The sequence below is a fragment of the Spea bombifrons genome, chromosome 13, assembly GCF_027358695.1.
Source record: "Spea bombifrons isolate aSpeBom1 chromosome 13, aSpeBom1.2.pri, whole genome shotgun sequence".
NCBI lineage: Eukaryota > Metazoa > Chordata > Amphibia > Anura > Pelobatidae > Spea > Spea bombifrons.
The window spans coordinates 11,596,705-11,619,226 of record NC_071099.1 but is presented as its reverse complement, the minus strand read 5'-3'; the positions used below and the strand labels follow the sequence as shown (position 1 = coordinate 11,619,226).

General features: G+C 42.1%; 1 protein-coding gene across 1 annotated transcript; it reads left to right on the top strand.

Annotated features, from left to right (window-relative positions):
* The first annotated feature begins 9,601 nt into the window (after positions 1-9,601).
* Positions 9,602-22,506, top strand: ZNF831 (zinc finger protein 831). Its single transcript, XM_053452746.1, has 6 exons — positions 9,602-13,252; positions 13,635-13,658; positions 14,368-14,498; positions 15,181-15,332; positions 19,308-19,414; positions 20,210-22,506. Exons 1-6 carry the CDS (start codon positions 9,611-9,613, stop codon positions 21,437-21,439), a joined length of 5,286 nt encoding a protein of 1,761 aa, XP_053308721.1. The 5' UTR covers positions 9,602-9,610; the 3' UTR covers positions 21,440-22,506.
* The last annotated feature ends 16 nt before the right edge of the window (positions 22,507-22,522 follow it).

The following is a 22,522-nucleotide window of genomic DNA, read 5'->3' as shown; positions in this document are numbered from 1 at the left end:
GGCTGTCTGATGGCGGGTCTGGGTTTAGCGGATGCCAGGAGAACTTTACCTTCCTGACTCCATTGCACCAACTGTAAAGTTTGGTGGAGGAGAGATGATGGGCTGGGGCTGTTCGGGCCGCTTACTTCAAGTGAATGTTAATGCTTCAGCATCAAGTCATCTTGGACGATGCTCGGCTTCCAGCTTTGTGGGGACAGTTTGGGGAAGGGCCTTTTCTATTCCAGCATGACTGCGCCCCGGCACACAAAGCAAGGTCCACAAAGACATGGTTGGATGAGGTGGTGTGGAAGAACTTGACCGGCCGCACAGAGCCCCAACCTCAATCCCATTGAAACACCTTTGGGATGAACTGGAACAGAGATTGTGAGCCGGGCGTCTCGTCCAACATCAGCGCCTGACCTCACAAATGCTCTGCTGGATGAACGGGCAAAAATTTCCACAGAAACTCCCCAAAATCTTGTGGAAATCCTTCCCAGAAGAGCGGAATGGTTACAGCTGCAAAGGGGGGACCAACTACATATTAATGTCTATGTATTTAGAATGTGATGTCATCAAAGTCGCTGTTGGTGTAATGGGCAGGTGTCCATATTGTGCACTTTGATGACATCACATTCTATACACACAGTATATATGCTACAGTATACATTCTACACGGACCCTATATAACATATGCAGACTGCTCTGGTGTCCCCTGAAATTCTCTAAAGTTACTGTCCCCGATAATTGTCACTTATACATTCTTCGGTTGTCTTGTAACTATGGCTACAGGAATGTTAGACATTCAGCAGCAAGAGGAAAAATCCAGCGTTTCCGTGACAACTGATGAAAGCAGAAAAAAAACCCACAATAATAATAAAGCAAGTAGGGCATCGTTTTAGATCTAAACCGCGCAGGAGAAGTGACATCTCCAGGAGCTGGAATGAAAGCCACGCAGGTAAGCCACCAGGTGCGCACAGTCTGAACCAGTTAATGTATAATGATGCTGCTTTAGCCGACTGATGCTGGGGCAGAGGGATATATCTGGCTGCCAGGCACCATGGGGTATAAGTTTAATTGCTCTACAGAAGACATGTGATCAGAAAAGGGGCAGAGTTTGACACCCTTCTGACAGCTTGCTTGTTCCAAATGCAATGGGCCTTATTTATAATGACCGATTGTGCAGCAAGGTTCTGACAGTTAGCAGTTGGTGAGAACATTCCAAATTTAGAACTTTACTCCAGAACTTTACCCCCCTGACCTCACCTCTATATAGGGCCATCGGGGTTATACATTATACGAGTCTGAAATGATTACGGAATCCAAGGCAGAGAATGGCTGGCCTGTATCAATGACATGTACCTAGGTGGCACGTTCCATGGCTGGCTTTGGCTTTTGAGGTCTCACCTTGAGAAACTGGAAAACATGGTGAAACAGGGGACAACGGAGGACTTCACTGGCGTTGGGCACAAAATAAAAACAATGCTTGACTTAGCAGGTCAACATTTTTAAACTTGGTCACAATAGTGTCTTGTAGACCAATGTTACAGAAAGTAGAGTTGATGGTATTTGTCTAGAATTCCCGAATGTGCCCACCGATGGTCCAACTCAACTTCTAGGTTATTATCTTCCTAAAGGCATTGACACAATTACTATGTTATGCAACGGACTAAACAATACAATCCAGAATTGTTACAAGGCAACTCAACTGTTAATACTGAAGCCCCATTACATGAACCTGTCGTTTCATCAATAAAACAGACTTAACCCCCCCCCGAGGTTAAACCCCATCCTTTGGAATCTCGCATCTCACCCTCCAAACTGAATATAAATGTATCAAAAACATTCAAACCAAATAGCTCAGAAATGCCTAGAATTTCAGCACATGAAGTATATGTTATTAATTCAGAAAAAAATGATGATAGCGGAGGATCTGTCCAACCTGGAATGTGTGATACAAAGTAATAAGGATCTAAGGGATTCTAAAGGCATGATTTATTGTTTATACTTTTTATTCGGCTTTTAATGTTTCATATCATATTTTATGAGAAGTTTGTGGCTTCCATTACATAAAGTTTTTACTAGTTCCTTCTAGTTTAAATGAATAAATGTATATGTTACACAGGTCTTCAAGTTGAATTTACTATAACATATATTTTGCTGGCAGATCATGCCCATATCCTATATGCCTATCCCATGCATGTTTATAATCCCTCACTGTATTACCCTCTACCACTTCTGCTGGGAGTCACCTTCATCCATTGATATTTGTTTATCATAGACCTTAACCCAAACCCTAGGACTGTATTATGATGTTATCTCTTTATTTTTACCCAACATCATAATTCTAACCCCAGATCTCTACTCAAACCCCAGATCAATATGGCGTGCTTATTTGTCACCACCGATGGTGTTTTCTTTTTTTAAAATCTGTTTATTTGGGGTTTTTTTGGCATATAAAAGGTATGTTGACAAAAATACAAGGTTGATACAGCAGTAAACAGGTAGAAATAATCGTGTTCACCGTTAGCTTATGTCGCACCCTGTTGCAAAGATGCCCAGAGCAGATGTGGTTGTGGCAAACTATCCCTTAGAAGTCAGATATTCTTCTCAGTGTGCGCATCCACCAAATTGTGTGAATTGGCAAAAAATGTATAAGAAATTGTAAAGAAACAGAAGAAAGAAGAGGTAAGAAAAGCAAAGTGAGGAAGAAAGCCAGCAAGAACACGAAGCCCCCCCCCCACACACAAAGCGCATTCTACAGCCGGAGTATTGCCTGGCCATATCCATGGATCTCATATAGCCTCAAATTGGGATAAATATAAATTTTGGCTGTGATTTTTTCCGTCGTTATCGGTTCCCACATAGTGGCTTGAATTCCAGGCAGAGTAGGAGCAGCTTCCTTCCAGCGCTTGGCCATCACACTCTATGGATTATCTTCTGGTTAGTCCTGGTTAGTTTTAGGGTGTCTAGTAGGAGTATGGCTCTTGCTGGGGAGAGTTGAATGCCGGTGGAAAGAGCCCTTGAGAGCTTCTCGAATAGTTTGTCCGAGATACGTTTGATTTCTTTGCACTCCCACCAGGCGTGTAGGTACGTTCCTACCTCTCCACAGCCATGAAAGCATGAGTCTTCTGCCTGAGGAGATATACTATGTTTCAGCTTCACCGGTACCATCTGGCAATTCTCTAATAGGCTCTCTCTTTCACCGGGATAAATGTATGTTGAGAAGCTCATCTCTGTGATGTAACTGAGGTTTGGTGCTAGCCAGTAAAATATGCTGATATCTGTTTCCCTTTTAGGAGCTACCGATGGTATTTTCTTCGATAACTGTGTCACCAAAATGAATAGATCAAAACATATATGGATCTAATTCTCTTTGTGAATTCTCCCGAGCCATGTTTGGTCTTCAGTGACTTTATGGGCCACGTTGCTCCGTAGTCAGTGGCCGAACTGCGATGGGACGCAGTTTTTCTTGCCGGTGCGCCAAGAACTTAGAATGCAGAACAGTAGACACTTGGCCCCATGGTCCAAAAAATCGACGTACTCCTCACGAAGAAAACAGCATCGTCTCATGTCGGTGCAAACATTCCGTAAAGCGTTTGCAAGTCTGACTGTGGCTATTGTTGGGTTAATATTTAAGACATTGTGTGTTCCAGATGCCTAGGTGGTGTTCTAGACATGTTCCTCTCGTCCCATGATTCCCAAAGGAGGATAATGCAGTCCTACTTTTTGATCCAAGGATTTTATATCATGCTTAGCTTCACAGGGCCAGATATTCCAGTTTTCGATGACGTTAACGTGGTAGACAATGCTAAGAAGTGATGGGAGCCCACCTTATTAAATAAACTGTATTTAACAGTAACCTGTGGCATCTGGTCTTCCAACACAGCCAATGTGGACATGTCTTAGAGACACAAGGTGCGTCACTCTGATTCTTAACATGCGGTTTAGTGCTTTTTCTGATCCACAACGCCTATCATGCTGTGTCATGTGACCTGAGGCATTCCATGACATAAATGACCATTGTGTTCGTTTGAAAAAGAATGATCAGACTGGAGAAAAAACGGCTTTGGTTGTCGATTTTTTATATGCGCAGACGTGGAAACGGAAAAAAGATGAGAAGTGAAACCTTTTGCCGTTCTATCAGCTCTGCGTTTTAAATGCCAAGGCGTTAACACTTTGATAGCCAGAGGATGGCACGGCACATGCTTTTAATTCCGACAGATCTAATGTGCGTGTAAATTAGGCAAGAATGTTAACTCTTTTGTGACTGTGCTCCCTGTGATGATGTACTCTGTGGATCTCTGCTGGTTTGGCTAACAATTAAAGGGTTAAGGACCTTTATTGGGGCTTAACCACCAACTCGCACCCTCTCACCGAGCGGCAATTCCCTTTAAACCAATAATAATCATTTTGTGGAGGGTCACAAGCTGTTCTTCAATAACCGCACAAGGATTCCGCCTTCATGAAATTAGCTGTTTCTGCCTGTTTCCTGTGGGGATAAAATGTGCGTAAGCATCTGACGGGCAGGCAAAATAATTTCAGGGGATGCCGGCAGATATGCCAATTTTCTCCACATGGCAGAGCTGGAAATAATTTTTAACCTGGTTCTGCGCAGGCTAATGAAGTGGGAGAAACATTTTCGCTGGGTAGCTCTGGAAAGAATTCCCTAATTGGTAATATTTTGGAAAATATTTTTCTCTCCATGTTTTGTCCGGGTGAGATTCGCCTCTGCAATGACCTTTAAAAAAAAGTTAACATGGTAGAGTGAGTTAATGTTGGCCCCCAACTAAACATGAATTATCATTAGGAGATGGTGGTTGGGGAGGCAAAAACTAATTTAGAGACCCCAGAAGACCCCTTTGTTTAAGTGTCCACTGTATGTTTGACAGTTCCTTATGGGAAACCCACCAAGTTCTTTCTTAGAACCTTTACACTTATTAAGTATGGCTCAACATTCCTAGAATCCAATGATCGAAACCTTCTTGAGGTGCAGATAGATTTAGCTTCCATCTCCTGATATTTAATACAAAGGTTAACCTCGGCACAAATTGGGCAACTGCTGAGGCTCAGTGGCAATGTGTGGGTTCCTTTCTGGAACCACGGATTCTCAATGTGGTCTTCTTATGCTGTGAATTTATTGTAATTTGGCATCCGGTCCCACTGAATATTGTTCTAGATGTTCTAAGAAAACTGATACTTGCGGTTCAGAACATCCATGTAGGGTGTCTCGTAGGAAGTGAAATATAGGTTAACATTCAGTTGCGTGACGCTTCGTATGCCCACGCAGAGCTTTAGTGGCAAACGTACCAAGCAGGGAAACCAGAGCTAGTTAGTTACGGTCATTAAACTCTACCCACACTATGCAAACTGGGGCCACTAATTAGTCTGACAAGGGCAGGGATCATGAAGAGGAGCTGTATTTCCAGGTGCCAGTCTCCAAGCCATGGGTGCGGGTTAACAAGAGCTTTAAAGGCTAATTAATACCCTTGACAGAAATCAAAGGTAAATGTAATCCCTGAAAACCGTGCAGGGTTTAATCTCATCCCTGAGAGCCCTGAAGGGTTTAATCTCATCCCTGAGAGCCCTGAAGGTCTTAATGTCATCCCAGGAGTTGTGCAGAATTTAATCTCATACCTATGAGCCCTGAAGGGTTTAATCTCATCCCTGAGAGCCCTGAAGGGTTTAATCTCATCCCAGAGAGCCATGCAGGGTTTAATCTCATCCTCGAGAGCCATGCTGGTTTAATGCTTTAATAGGAAGAGTTAATGGGAGATGGTTATTTGGAGTAATAGGGGTTAATCTCATCCCTGGGAGCCCTGAAGGGTCTAATCTCATCCCCGAGAGCCGTGCAGGGTTTAATCTCATCCCTGAGAGCCGTGCAGGGTTTAATCTCATCCATGAGAGCCGTGCAGGGTTTAATCTCATCCCTGAGAGCCGTGCAGGGTTTAATCTCATCCTTGACAGCCGTGCAGGGTTTAATCTCATCCATGAGAGCCGTGCAGGGTTTAATCTCATCCCTGAGAGCCGTGCAGGGTTTAATCTCATCCTTGACAGCCGTGCAGGGTTTAATCTCATCCCTGAGAGCCGTGCAGGGTTTAATCTCATCCATGAGAGCCGTGCAGGGTTTAATCTCATCCCTGAGAGCCGTGCAGGGTTTAATCTCATCCTTGACAGCCGTGCAGGGTTTGATCTCATCCCTGAGAGCCGTGCAGGATTTAGTCTCATCCCTGAGAGCCGTGCAGGGTTTAATCTCATCCTCGAGAGCCGTGCATGGTTTAATCTCATCCTTGACAGCCGTGCGGGGTTTGATCTCATCCCTGAGAGACGTGCAGGATTTAGTCTCATCCCTGAGAGCCGTGCAGGGTTTAATCTCATCCCTGAGAGCCGTGCAGGGTTTAATCTCATCCCTGAGAGCCGTGCAGGGTTTGATCTCATCCCTGAGAGCCGTGCAGGGTTTGCACGTGACTGAGTAGTGACTCACTTATTCAGTGCTGCTTTTTTACAGATGGATTTCATCCTCGTTGGAAACGGTTTCTTTGTTGTGAGTCAGCTTGTTACTCATAAGGAGAGTTGCCTCCCTCCGCTGCTTGTCGCAAGCTCACGTTTGGGGTTTGTGACTCATTGCTATGATCTGCATGAAAATATGAACAGTAGAGAGAGATACAGGGGAAAGGGAGGATCAACAAGATGGGAAAAACGATTACCTCCAGAGCACAACGAGGAGGTACATGGAGCCACGAGAGGAACCAAAGCAGATCTATGTAGGAAGCAGCAAGAGGAGGCATTATATGGAGGGGATATTTGGAACAGTGGGAGGAGCTATATGGGGTTATATGCTGTAATAGGAAGAGTTAATGGGAGATGGTTATTTGGAGTAACAGGGGTTACAGGGAGTTTTATAAAGAGTAATAAGATGTGTTATAGGGAGGGCTATATGGAGTAATAAGAGGGGTTATAGGGAGGGCTATATGGAGTAATAAGAGGGATTATAGGGAGGGTCATATGTAGTAAAAGGCAGAGTTTTAAGGAGAGGTTATGTGGAGTAATAGGAGGAGTTATATGGAGTAATAGGAGGGGTTATAGGAGGGGTTTTATGAGTAATAGGAGGGGTTATAGAGATGGTTATATGGAGTAATAGGATGGGTTATGGGCTGGCTTATTTGGAGTAATAGGAGGGGTAATAAGGAGTAATATGAGGCGTTATAGGTAGGGCTATATGGAGTAATAGGAGGAGTTATAGGGAGGGTTTTATGGAGTAATAGGAGGAGTTATAGGGAGGGTTATATGGAGTAATAGGAGGAGTAATAGGAGGGGTTATATGGAGTAATAGGAGGGTTATATGGCATAATAGGAGGGGTAATAGGGAGGGTTATATGGAGTAATAGGAGGACCTATAGAGAGGGTTATACAAAACTAAGTTACCAAATGCATCATATGAGTTTATTGCAATGGTTTGCCAGTATTGTTTGCCTGATTATTTTAGGGGTTAATTGAAAGAGCGGTTTCTGTTACTAAGTTACAAGGCTGTAAAAGCTGAAACTGAATTTAGTTTCCTCCGGCTTCCTCTTTTTACCACCGTGTCATTTTGCTGTCTTTTCGCGGCCTTGCAGGTGCTCGCTACTTCACCGCAGCAAACTTTTTGACGTCTCTGTTGATTTTTTATCAGATCGTTTTCCTGCGCTCTTCAGAAAAGCCGAATAAGGGAACCTTTGCCTAATCCCGGCACGTTCGGTGCCGCACGGCAGTATGGTGTGGGATGGATGGTCCAAGGTATAACTATATCAGATACAGACCCTGCGCCCGAACCGACAATGAGAATCCATTGTCAGACTTCATCTCAAAGGCCATCCGTAGGTGAGTAGATCGACCCCAGCATCTGTATACCAACAACCTATCAGCACTTGCTTTTGTGTCACATGACAAATTAAGCATTCCTGGCACAAATGAGGAATGAAGCACATTTTGCTTTGATTATTTCTTTCCGAAGAGTTTTTGGACAGGACTTAGTTACAAAAGTCTTAAATTCAGCAGAGCAAGTGGAACAGTGAATTTAAAATCCCCAAACCCTTGGATAAGAGCCCATCCCACAAAAAAAATAAAGGTTTCATAATCGGAAATCTGACCTTTTACATTAAATGTTGACCTCTACATAATGTTTTACATACATTCCTGGCTTCCTACGTATAACTGCCTTTATAAGCTTTCCAAAAATTAGCATTTGAGTGTTTTTTTTATATTCCCAGTTTCACAATCCAGGTGTTCCGTCGCATAAACCCCGAGATCCATTTATTTTTTACATTACTACATTTCCACAAACCTGCAAATATAATGGTTTTAGGGCTTTGAACTATAACTCACGATAACAGGAAGAGACGGAACATGAAGATTACCATCTGATATGTATTAAATGAGAATTTAGCACAAAACCGTCTTTTTGTTCTTGTAACCGTGAACAGATCTTATCTAAGTGTCTCCCTGTGCGCTTGGCGATGATTTACAAGTATAGAGGGCTGGAAACAACATTTAAAACGCGTCTTCAGAGCAGATGTGTTGCTCAAATAGAGCCATTCATAAACTATTCGCTTGCTTGGGCCAAGCAGAACAGTTGTTCCGCCAATTTCGAATTCTGAGTCGATGTCAAAACACCGCATAGCGGCTAATATGTTGACAACGTCAAGAGCAAAATATGGAACCCGTGGTGGAAAGTTATTGGTTCTCCGGGGTACATGGGTTTAATTGAGGAAGAAAGGTCTGTAACAATATTATCGGAGGGCTTGAAATTACCTGGAACCTTTCCCCCGCTGTGAATAGTAATATCTACTAATAACACATAGCTCATTCTTTTTGGTCACTCTACATGTTATGTTTAGCATATATCCTTTATATCAATGGAATGTTAAAGAACCATCTGATGGCCCCTAGCACTAAATATGTTAAGAAATATAAAAAAATGTAAAAAAAAACATTATCGACCCCCACCCTTTTCATCAAATTCAGAGCATTTCTATGAGAAACACTCTGCAGCCTGTCCAGCCCGAGAACCTCTGGGTTCATTATAGGGGATACAGGACATATATCATATGCATACATCTGTTTCATTTGTTTCTTTATTTAAGTGTCCACAATTTGAAAGTATATTTCCGGTGTATCAATGACGGCACAAATGAGTTTGTTGGGGTTCCAAATCGAGATTCCAAATCTTTACAGTTGCCCATCTCAGTTGTGTATGGAGTGTGTTGTGATTATCCACTGGTTTGTCCTTTCTGAGATATGTTCTCGAAGAAAACTTGCCTACTCCTTGTCCAGTTTGTGTTAGTAATACAAGCTTTACTAGCTGATAACATTTATTTTTAGTAGATGGGGGAGGTAGTTTACTGATGCGCTTCTTACATTAACTTCCTTCCCAGGAAGTGTTTGAGAAGGTTAACTACAATTTGGGAAATAAGTATGGATACTTCCCCAGACACTATTGTGGTTTCCAACTGTGTTAAAATGTCTATGGCTTTGGTTAAGAGTTTATTTTATACCTATGATAAACTCTTCTTTTTGCCTCCCAACAGGTCGGTAATTTCGATTTGCCCCAGAAGCATCATTCTTGCCATATGAATATCCGTGGCCTATGTGGTTGACCATGGCTGTATCTGGGGTCCATGAGAGTCCACCCAATGCAAAAACATGCCGAGTATCCCCCACAACTGGGCACATGAAAGCAGTTCCAATCCCCCTCTATCAGCTCCCCCAAGTGGATAGCTTACAGTCTGTGGTCAACTTGGGAACAGCTGCTCTGACGACAACCGTGGACAGCGTCAACTTATCTGTAGTGATAAGTTCTCCTCTGCCAACTAATATCCAGAAAAATTCCATCCAGACACTCACGCTGAACCTCGTCAACACTTTACCAATTCTGTCTCCTGGTTACTCTCCCAGCATTGCCAGTGCCAACCTGGCCAAATCGAAGAATGTAGGTAAACATGTGTGTTCGCATTGTGGTCGAGATTGCTTGAAGCCAAGCGTCTTGGAGAAGCACATCCGCTCACACACTGGGGAAAGGCCGTTTCCATGTACGACCTGTGGCATTTCTTTTAAAACTCAGAGCAACTTGTATAAGCACAGAAGAACTCAGACGCATGTGAACAACACCAAACTAAGTTTAGACTCAGATGTTGGCCGGTGTCTGGAGGACAACGTGACATGTAGTCTTCATGAGAAAAAAGAGGGGCATGTTTGTATAGATACAGGACAAAGCACACAATGTGAAATGACAAACACCAGCTCTAAACAAGAAAACAATTTAAAAGTCTTTATAAGTGAAGACATATCTTCTCAAGCAAACAGTTTGCAACCTAGTCACGGGAGTTGTGGTAAGACACAAGGGGAGCATGTCCCAGTGGCCATTATCTCTCCGACTGTACTCAACCAAAGGAGGATGCTAAAAGACCAAAGGTCCCCCACTGCCGGCCGACAGATTCAGTTGCAGCGACAGTACGAGACCTGCGTGGAGTATACACCCTCCGATCGCAAACTGAAGAAGTGTGAAAGCACCGACTCTGGATACCTGTCACACTCAGACAGTGCTGATCTACAAATGTTTTCGGGGAGCCCCCTTCACAGCCTAAGCGAGTGCAGCATTGAGTCTGAGCATGTACTCAGCAGAAGCTCCCTGCACGTAACAAGTGAGGACTATGATGATAAATCAGTGACCGGGAAAAAAAGATTGGAAGAGCATATAGCCATGCTGATATCCCAAAATCAAGCAGTGGTTGAAGACACGCACTTGGACAACGTTCGGCCACGGAAGACGGCTCTGTCCAAGCAGGGGAGCATCGACCTTCCAATGCCCTACACTTTCAAGGATTCCTTTCATTTTGATATCAGATCACTGGACATGAACAGGAAGAAGGTATCTCTGTGTTCTGCCAAGTCGACATTCGCTCCCATGGAAAAAACAAGGCCCCTCTTTTTTCATTCAGTGCCCACGCAGTTCTCGACGACCACAGAGCACATGACAGTGACACGTTGTAACTCTTTGCCATTTGCAGAGAACTGTAGGTTTACTCAAGAAAGGCAAACATCGACATCGCTCTCCCCAGTCAAACAGCCTTTGGACACAACTTTAGCAAAGGCTTCGGCGTTGACGTTGGATCTTTCAAGCAGCCACCCACGAGGGCTCGTTAGACAGACCGCTGTGGATGAGATACCAACTAACCATTTGTCTGAAGGTCATATTCCAGAGGAGATGAAAAGCAAGAAGAAGCTAGCTGATGATCGGACCACATCGAAGTGTAAAACTACTAGTAAGAGAGGTGGCCCTAAAAAGATGTTTTCTCATGAAAAGTGGCAAATGTATGGGGATGAGACATTCAAGAAACTTTATCAAAAAATGCAAAAAAATGAGAATGCCAGAAAGGCGAAGCAAGGGGTTGCGGAACAAAAGATCTTGGGCAAGAACCAAAAACATCCAACGGCAGTGGGTGGCACCGTGAATTTCAGTGACAATCGTCATTCTTCTGTGAAAGTCTCACCATTAAGTTCTCAAGAAACAGCTTCAGTTGAAATCAGCCAAGAACCCATCAAGAACATGGAAACACAGACACAAAGTGAAAACCTCCATGACTCTTCAGATTGTATCAAAAAAACTAGCACAATGCGATCTGGAATTGATTGTGATGTTACCCAAAAGGATGTGCAGGAGTGTGGCTTGGAAATCAAACTCGCTACCAGCGTATCATCTATACAGACTGAATTTCCGCAAGCTCTTCTAACAGATCAGGGCGGTGACAGTGACTTAAAACATGTGGGCATCATTTCACCCGAGGTACAAAGCAAAGTCTCTTCTGTTTCATATACAGATAAGAACACAGCGTCTTTCCGTAAGGAATCCTTTAACAACTCTAAAAGAATTTACTCGGAGAGGAAAAAGTTAAAGGTTACAGAGGTGAAAGACATGTTTTCTGTGGTTAATTCAGAGCACTTTGTAACAGATAATAATGATGGCAATGACCAGGTGCTCTCTTATAAAAGTTCTGTGGATCCTTTGCAAAAAGAAGAGGTACATTCTGAAAGTATTGAAGATGGGAGGTATGGTCATCATGACAACATGACACCCTTGTTAGGTGACCCACAACTGTTGAAGGAGAATAAACCAAGCTCTTCTTCTCAGCCTAATCTGAAATATATCGCCTGGAGGTCTTTTGGTAGACTGTCAGCCAAGAACCAGATTATGGAAAAAGACACTCAACAGTCTACTGAGGTCTCACCAACAATGGAAGAAAATATTTTTTCTCCAAGGTATCTAATAAAGCTACCCTGTGTTGGACAACCTGTTGAGGTATCTCAGGAGAGTGACCACAATCTGTCTTTCGAAGAGACTATGGTCGGCTCTGTGAATTCTGTACATACTGAAGACGGTCCACCATCCATGTCTATATTCCCATGTCAAGTAGATCCACTGTATACATTGCCTTCAGAAGACAATATCATCATGATGTATCCCTGTGGCATTAATTCCCATTCTCTGAAGGCCCGTCTGAGCCAACTGACTGTTTCTGTAAACCAAGGACAAGAATTGACACCGGATTACCAGAAAGGTAATAACCACCATGACACATTGGACAAGACCCAAAGCACAAACATGGAGCAGAATGAAGTCCAATTAGTAAATTTTGATCCTTCCTTTAGTAGAAGCTTTTTAATATCGTCTGAACTTCATTGCCCAGATGACATATTACAGCAGCCCAGAGGTAGTAACCATATGATACATTCAACGATGACACAGAGCATTAATTCAGGAGAAAAATATGAAATGGCATCTAGAAGTGGTGACCATGAGTTGATCAGTCTGGTTACGGAACATTCTCGGGAGATAAGGTTACATAGTGTAGACAATCTGAAATCCGACCAGGCTTCCATGAGCCAACAAACCAAACTGACGGGCGCTCAGGGAATGGAAAGCTTAAAAAACGCTACAAAGCCTCTGACTGTGGCCTCTGGAAAATACAATGGGCAAGCTTCCCAGGTCAGCTTCTCGCTTTTAAACACAGAAGCATATCCTACTTGGTGCTGGCTGAACAAAAGGGTCCCACTTCCAGCCGAGCAAAAAGAAAAGACCTTTTCAGTTTATGCTTCTTTAACAAAGGAGACTTTGAAGGAGAAGAGTCTGAGATCAAGAATTCATACGCCTTCTCAGGAAGAAACACTCAGTGTCACTTTGACCACAACTGGTAACGTGGAACCTCTTGTGTCCTCAATTCCATGGAGGTCACAAAAACACAAGGTACTATGATGATTTGGTTCTTCGGTTACTTAACGCTGTCGGTGTCCATCACACATTGCCCATGTGTTCTTCAGTATATCTTATAAACATTAAGTAGTATGGTTAAGTACAGAACACGTGTAATGGACTGTAATACAATGTAGAATGTTCACTCAAATTATGTTGATGTCACATATTCTGAAACGTTCCATTTAGATACTTAGAATGTTTGTCTTGGTACATGGGCATCATTTACTAAACAGAGATGGCACAGGGATTTCTCCGGTTTATTCGGCTTAAATGTATATTTCATTCCATACAGAACCAGATGATCGAGTTATAGCTCTTAAAGTACACAGCTCGGTATTATTATTTACCACGCTTGTTTTATTTGCCCTTATAGGAAAATGTTAGCACTGTTTTCCAGGTGAGTGGAGACATCTTTCAGACGAGATCCTTTGATCAGAACAGCAGTACACGATCACATCACACAATTCCAACTACTTTTATCTCTCTGTTTCTTTTTTCTCTGTGAATTCACGACTCATCTCTCTCTGTCTCGTCATATTATCCGCCCTCAGCTCGGTCGCTTAGAAATTAATGCCATTTTCGTAGGCGGATGTTTAATTTCAACAGCTTTAGATCCAAGAAAAGAAAATCATGAAAATGCTTAGTGTTTAAGGCTTGAATATCTTCCCTTAATACTCTTTTGTGCATTCAAATCAAGAAACCAAGATGACAGTATAATTCTAATCCAAAATCCAAATTTATTAAGGTAACATATCATAAAGAAAGAAATCCCTACAAAGCAGACACCTGCATTTGAGATATATCATCTACCAGAGAAGGGGATGGGATGGGGGGCGCCAGAGGAGTAGTCCGCACAGGGCGCCAGAACACTTAAGGCTGGCTCTGGTCATAACATATAGGTTTATAAATTATATTGGATTTTTATTACTTTATTTAGCTGTTTTTCATTGTTACCATGCATTAAAGTTATTATTTTTGACTGCCACAAGTCAGTGGCCTTATATTTTCAAACCTTTCCAGGTTTCACAGTCTGTTCTAAATGCGATATCATGTTCCCTAGGTCATAGATACATTTAACGTTCATGTGTATCTTATGCTTCTTCCAGGATCCTTGGGAGGGAGAAGTCCAGACGCCTCATTCCACAAAGTATTTGGCCCCAGAGCGGGTAAAAGAAATGGATGTTGCCAGCCGATTTAGCAGTACGGAAGCCCAAATGAAGATGAAGGCCCAGAAAAGGCATGCTGCTTGCTTAATATAGGAATGTAGGAGCCCCAATAGAGCCTCCAAAAGTGAGGAAGAATTTATGTATCTGAATATCGGTTTCAGAGAACTTGAAATCTCTTCCAATACATTCATAGCTAGTTAAAGGGACACTCCAGGCGTCGTACGCACTTTAATTTCCTTTTAGTGATTGGCTGTTTTGAGCAGCCAAACTGGCTGAAAAATTGGACAATTAGAGGGGCAGAGCACGGAGGCTTCTCCTTAAAATAAGTCTTTTTCCCTTCGGTTAAAGAATGTGTATTCAAGTGCTTTAATATGCATTCTTTGTTGGTGAAGCTGTATGGGGCACTGCAGTGGCAATTAACACAACCACCTAATTGCTGATAGCTAATACGCAACCTTGTTCCTAACACAGCCATCTGTCCGACTGTAACCAGCTCACAGACACCGTTGGCTACCACCAAGTAATTGGGCCCTATCATTAAGACAAGTGTCCTAAATGGTCACTCATATGTTGACCACGCGCTGGATTCACATGGCCAATGGTACATTTAGACAAAATTTTAGGGTATAGAGGATTATCATCTTTGCAGGCAACACTCAATTTTAGACACAAGAAACTGAATCGGATACAATCAATTCAAAGAACCTCTTCTAGAAAAGCTCTAGAATAAAGTCTGGCTTGTGTTTCATGCAGGTGTGATGCGTTTCGCCAAGAAATTTCCAACACTGGGGCTGAGAACAAACCGGCGGGGGTCGAAATCCTTCACTATAAAACAATTTACCAAGTGACCAGCTGCGATCAGGATGACCATTATCGACCATGCAAACCTCCCGAGTCAGGTACAGGTTAGTCACTAACATCCCCCCCATTTCTGTCCAGAAGATTTCCTCCTATGCGAAACGAGAGGGTCAACAAGTCAGCATTTCAGATATTGCAATAATTCTAGTTATTTACAGTAACCCATGGTTGGTCAGAGGAACATCGGTTATGAAAGACCTCCTGTCTGTTTGGCTCCAGAATCTCTACATAAACACTTCCCTCTTCATTATCACATCCAACAAGTTGACAGAGGGATTATGCTCAAAGATTTGCTAAATACCTTAAATTTCATAATCCCTCCAAAAATCCTCTGTTATTTAAAAAAACAACAAAAGTATCTCAGCAACTCAGTTTTTAAAACGCGATACAATGTTACATCTTAAGAGTTAGTAAGGAAATATAGTAACTTATAAATTGCATTTCAGCATTGTCTCTTAAATGTTTTTTGAAAGAACCGGAGTGGAGAAAAAAAAAGTTTTTACTATGTTTTTGCTTGTTATGGAAGCAAGGAGATTGAAAAACGGAAGGGTGCCAGGTTATGTGTACGATAAGCAGGAACAGATTGTATGACGAGGAATGCTTTCCATTAGTAGATCGACTAGCGTCTGGAGTTGCCACGAAGGAATCATTCCTCTGGGCATTTTCTCCTCTACATTGAAACTTCCTACAAAGACAGCCAGGTTCTGATAATCTTCCTTTTTTTTTTTTACGTGAATGGAATTTCTCTTTTTGGTGAGAAATGTAGAGGTTGGACCCATTATGTCCTTCATCATGGCCAAAAGGATAAAGCGACTGGCCATCTGATTACTTATCATGTCCCGGACACAAACTGTGGGTTTGGTCGATGACCAAAATACGTTCTGCACTGAAAGACCCAAAATAGTAATTAAGCACAAACCTGGGTGATCTCCAGATTGATAAAGGTCTTGAATAACAATGGTAGTCCATTGGTGTGCTCACTGTTGTGTATTCGATCCTGTCTCCAAGCCACAATAGCCGTATCCTGCTGGATTGTGTTACTCTCCATTCTGATTTGGAATACTGAGGTTTCAAAATCAACACCAGTTGTACCGTTCGCGAGATTATTGCCTTCTCACAAACATACATACACATTCTTAAGCATACATACATTTTATATTAATCATTTTAATGGATTAATACCAAATTACTAGAATAAGTACATTCATTACTTCATATGGTTCTAGACCTGCGATAGATTGATTTGGCTAAGGACACTGAATTCTTTAAGATGAAACACGGGAAATGTTTGATAGAAATAGAATATGATTGTTTCACTGGAAGGCGGGTGAATGAGATGTTGTTCAGTCTGGGTCCAAAGCCGAGCCAGATGCCCTAGTAATGTAAAGCACAAGGTATATAACGCATAGTCCCGTAAAGGATTGCTTACAAAATCAGCACAGAAAGGATACAGTCAGGGATCATTGTTACTGCAGACACCCTAGTGGTTATATGTGGAATTGCTATTACAATTAAACATTAAATCTTGCCTCCCCATCAATACAGCTCTGTGATTGAACAGCCCTGTTGGTTTCAATATACTTCAGGGTCGTTTCTAGCCTTTTAGTAAAGGTTATATATGCTTATACAACACAGTAGCCCAGACACAGATAAAGGCGTAAGGTTCATATATCACCAGCCTAGGCTGGAATTTTCCCACCAGCAGCAGCAGCAGAGTACAGCACAGCAGGCATGCCTGAGATATATACGTTCCAGACAGTATAGATACGGGGGGGATGATCATCTCTAACAGACGATGAAATAATGCAGTGGAAACCATGTAAAATACGCCTCTATGGTGTCTCTTTTATCTACGGATTGAATGCCAGTTTTACTGTAAAATATCCAACTGGGTTTCCCATCTGCGGAATTTTAAGTACTTTAGAGAGAATCCTGCTTTGGTTTATTGCGAGATGCAACCTGCACCTTCGCTGCTGGGTGTCGGTAATGGGACTGGTAACATGTGCTGGGATTTCCAACAAAGCCTCGGATTTCAGACACCTGTAACATGACAACAACATTCTTTATAACCTCTGCTATTATCGGGGTCATTCATATATATGGGTCAGAGGAAGTGAGAAAAGCAGTTAGGAATCTCTTCTCCTTGGGAAAGAGACATGTGCTAGAAATTAGTGGTTATTACACTAAAAACACATTCTGTGCACCGATAAATATGTGCTTTATGGAATGCCATGATATACAGCAAAAATCAGGAATCAAAAATACACGTTTTATAGTGAATTAGATGCATATATTCTCTAGCAGATAATCAATAATAATAATAATAATAATAATAATAATATTCTTAACAATTCAATCTTAAATAAAAAAGGCTTAAGCATTGGTACTATGGCAACAAATTCTATCACACAATCAGCACCTGCCCCCAATGTACAGCCTAAGAATTAAGGAGAAAACGTGAATGAAGTGACATTTTAACAAAAATATTTCAAATAACGTTTTTTTGGGCAAAATTTCCTTGGGCACATAATGATCCTGTATTTAATTATAAATGTGTAAAAAGTGAGAACTGACAGAATAGCACCTCCAGGTTCACTTAAATTCTTGGAAGCAAAATGATGTCATAAAGGCTGCCTGTCTGGATACCAGTCTGTCTCTCTTTGACTGGGGTAACCAACTGGTAATCATTTAGCCGTAGAAACTATAAATACCACAATACATTATTGCATAAAAAAAAGAAACTAAGCCCCAAAAAATTATGTTGAGAGTTCTATTGGAAAATGATACCTACAGATACATCTGGTATTTATTTGTATGATATGGGGGCCTTTTGACCCAAAATGTTGGTTTTTTAGGCTTGTTAGTAGAATCAGGACCATACGTGGCTTGTGGGAGCTCAGTAAATAGGCGCAACAATTTTACGAACAGTCTGGAGCAATATTACATATCTCTGCCAATACCGTTAATGTGGACCTGGCCCAATTATAAAGCCACAAAGCTGCTGAGGGTATCGGGTCACGATATAGAGCGCATACAGTACAACAAATAATATTAAAACAAGATGGGAGGCTTGCAGTGGATATCAGCCTGGTCAAGCTCTAGCTATACAAATTAGCCGATTTCTATGGGAACATATGTAACGTGATTACAAACACTGTTCTTTAGAATGATCCTAACCAGTTCAGACAGAGGGTCCATTCCGTGGATTTCTGTCGGCGGCATAAAACATCTGGATGGCTTGGCCTCTCTCCAGCGGGAAACGTGCTGAGAAGGAAAAGAGGCCGGTGCATCTGCTTTGAGTCTTGAAAATACAGGGGGGCTCAAGTGTCACTGTTCTATGACTTTCTCTCCAAAACGAATGATCCTAGTCCTACTCTCGTCATGAAAAGAAGGGGCCATATAGAGCAACTGGATACATTTGTACTTAAATGATCGTCGAACCTTCAGTGGGGGTACCAACACTGACATCGTGGATTGGATCACAGATAATGATCATGTTGGCATTCTAGATTAATTAGTAGTAAGATCGTTATCTTTCATGTTCTTTAAAGGACTTCTCTGAGTGTAGAAGATCCCAAACAAATTATTGAAGCCTACTGGTTCTACTGGTGGAACGTCTTCATGTTCCATTTCGCTATGGTGGTATAGATACAAAAAAATGTGACCACAGATAGTGTACAGTTGGGAAGCCCTGAAATGGTCTTGAACCTTGTTAATGATCTACCAAAGGTCAAGTGAGGCCTCTGGTTAAAAGAGGTAGACCGAGCTTCCAGAAGAATATGCATTGAAGCATGGTCTCTCTGGTTAGCTAAAGTCTTGATTGGGGTTGGATTTGGGCCGTGGCTGGGCTTATAACTATCGTAGTTACTCTTATTTTGTTTTGGTTAGCTGTACATTGGAGGCTATATCTAGGCCTGAGCTTTGGTAATGTTACTGTGTACCTCACCGTGAGGACTTAACGCTAAAGTACTTCTGCTTTACTGGAATCCTATGATCCAAACCTAATTTTTATTTATTTTCAGAAGAAGCTACCCTTGAGCAGACAATGGCCAAGCAAAGTGCAGGAGACACGAGCCCTCAGGTCGTGGGTTCTGGGACAGTAAGACCCTTCTCAGTCAAAATGGAAGAGGTAACACATCTCCACGCATTTCTATATAAAATGCTACACACTGGGAAATTTACTGACCTCATATCATTATCACAATTTACAACGTCACACAAGCATTGAAAGATGAGTCTGTGAAGCCATGTGTTACGTAAATTTGTAGTAGGAGCCCCTTGGTCATCCTCGCTCACTCCTGCGGAACCCTTACGACCCGGTATCCATGCTCATGGCGCCTGACCGATGTTAGATTAAACTCCAAAAAGAGATATATTTGTAAAGAGATGTAACATTTCACATCTTTCATTGCCTCTCCTGCGACCTTAATTCCTCCCCCATTACGTCCCACGCCTGACCTGCTTCCTCATTGTCGGCCGTCAGAAACAGGAAGCTGTGGTTACATTTCCATGTTCTGTATCAACAAATATCTATTTTAATTAACAAATGCATTTCTCACATTGTGTTCATCAGCACGCAGGTTGTTTTTAATTTTTTTAATTATTTTATGCTGTCAAATATATTTGGATTTATCAGATTGAACCAGTTGAGGCTGTACCTAATTACGAGAATGATCTGAATTTTAGGTCAAATGCAATTTTATCACGTCCAAAGTCCTCTGTTGTTTTAAAATAATTGTTTTAAATAGATATGTTGCTGAAAAACTTTGCCAAAAAGTGCAATAATAATTCACTCTAATCATTAGGTCGCAGGCAGGGTACAGAACCGTTTTTTATAGAGTTTTAACTAATTTACAATATAAGTAGTTTAATAGTAGTGTTATTGTGTTGACATTGGATATTGAATAATGTGTTATTTTTTTAGGGTGGTTCCAGGGATAAAAAAGAAGATGAAAGGATAAGTGAAGATATTGTAATAAAAGCTTCATTATCGGCCTCTATCCGTAATGACCAGTCTGCTCGGAGTGACCGTCTGGTCAGAACAGAAACCATTTCTGAGCTAGAAAATCCGGAATTCCTCCAGGAAGCTTCCTTTAACCTACAGAAATCAACATCTTATACGCAGTCCAAGGAAATAAATCTTCCAGAACGTTCTTTAGACTCCCACGATCTGCCCACCTCAGATGTAAAACGCGTTTACCCAAAACAGGGCCTCAGAGACTCCCCGCCTCAGAAGCACATACGGAGGGTACTGCAGAGGTCGAAAACCATGGAAGCGGGGTTAATTGACCATACCTTCAGTGATAGTTCTTTATTTCAAACCGAACACATTACAGTTAGGCCTACCCTTCCACGCTTGAACTCTTTGGCTACAACCGTAGCTCCCATGGTCACACCGTGCTTGAAGCCTTTTACGGTACCTGCATCACCTATGGACACATTGTGCTTGAAGCCCTTATCTGTACCTCCACCATCCATGGTCACACCATGTTTGGAGCCTTTAGGGATAGTAACTACATCTGTGGTGGCTCAGAGCATGGACTACCTAGTGGTACCTACCACACCTAAGACTATCCCATGCTTGGACCCATTACAGATTCCTAAAGCAACCATGGCCACACTAGGCTTGAAACCCTTTACTAAAACTACAGCACCCCTGGCCGCACCATGTGCTAGATCTTTTTCTGGACATGAAGGACCTATGACTACACCCTGTTTGGAGTCTTTGGGAAGATCCGCAGGACCTGTGGCCACTTTGTGTCCAGAAGCCTTCATTAAAACCACAACATCAATGACCACACAAAATTTCCCCATGACCATTCCTAAAAAAGATGTGGTCTCGGCTTGTCCAGAACCGGCATCGAAACTCCATACTGTTCCCGTGGAAGGAATTGGCAGACCGACTTCCTCCGGCTCGCATGATCCACAAGGGGCTACAATTTCACAGCAGACTTGCGTGCATCCTCAGAGATCTGCAAACTTACCCCAAATGGGGCATCCTCCAGCGCCCAACCTTATGCATCCAACTGTCTTGCAGTCGGTAAATTTTAAATCTCAGAGGAAGCTTAGCCTTCAGGTGATGAAGAAACACACGCGCGTCGAGTACAGCGACACCAGCAGCGATGATGAAGATCGCCTGGTCATAGAAATGTAAGGACAAATTTTGTCAGAACACCTTTTTCCGCTGGCACCCGCTGTCGACACAGTCAAGCGTTACCTATCAAAGCGACATCCTATATTTCTTCCCTCTGTCATCAAATCAGAGATTACCAGCAGGATTTATTTCCTAATTCAGAATCCCCAGTTGGAGAACAGCTGCTTACATTCTGAGTTTTATAAAATGCTCGTGGATCGCGTCCAATCTCCAAAGGTGGGATTTCTTCCGGCCCGTTCCCAATCATATTTCACCTTATTTTGACTCGTATATCCAGCTCTGAACAATGTGACCAAAAAAAAGGCGCATAGTTTATAGTCTAATGATATAATTATTTTCCTGATGTATCTTTAAACCCAAAAGTCATTCCCGAAGGACTCGCAGAACCGGTGATATTACAGGCGTACTGGGGCAGGACCAGATGAATTTGCTGTATCATGATTTTATGTGTGATATACTGTCAAATATTTTAAGCATTTGTGAACTTTAACCGCTGCATATTAACCCCCTAATTGCTGCCTATTACTGCAGAATGTACAATGTACTCTCTCCCGATGTTGTGAAACGTGAGTGTGGTTGGTCGGGTTAATGACTTTCAGAACCCTGCACGCATTCCTGTATTTTTCAGCTGAATAATAATTTATTTGTTTATATTTGTAAGAAAACAATGGGTTTTGGAGAGAAAAAAGTCAGTGATATTTAAGTAAGATAGTGGTTCCCAACCCAATCGGCAAGGCATTCCGAAATATTACCATCGGAAAACGTCTGAATGCCTGGCTGGAACCCACTGAGGTAAATGACACAACACTTCTTAGTTGCTTAATATATATGTTTAGGACCACGGCACTTTCTCAAAGTGTTATTAAGTGTCGTATCTATAGTTATGATATACTGTACTTTTGTGGTCATAATATACATTGTTTCCTTTCTTTCGATTGAGTTCATCAGAATGGAGTGTTCTTGATAAGTGGTTTTATCAACTACATGGATTATATTGGGTTTAAAGGGGCATTGTGGTAACGCCAGCATAGGTTACATCGTGTAAAATTTTTTTGCGGAATCAAGGATCGTGGATTTAGTAGG

What these genes read in the sequence shown, in the direction of transcription:
- ZNF831 (XM_053452746.1), top strand. Translation starts at nt 9,611, where the DNA reads ATGGCTGTATCTGGGGTCCATGAGAGTCCACCCAATGCAAAAACATGC. An exon ending in ATGTTAGCACTGTTTTCCAG is followed by an intron (nt 13,659 to 14,367) that starts GTGAGTGGAGAC and finishes TGCTTCTTCCAG; the next exon opens with GATCCTTGGGAGGGAGAAGT. An exon ending in TCTCAGTCAAAATGGAAGAG is followed by an intron (nt 19,415 to 20,209) that starts GTAACACATCTC and finishes TTATTTTTTTAG; the next exon opens with GGTGGTTCCAGGGATAAAAA.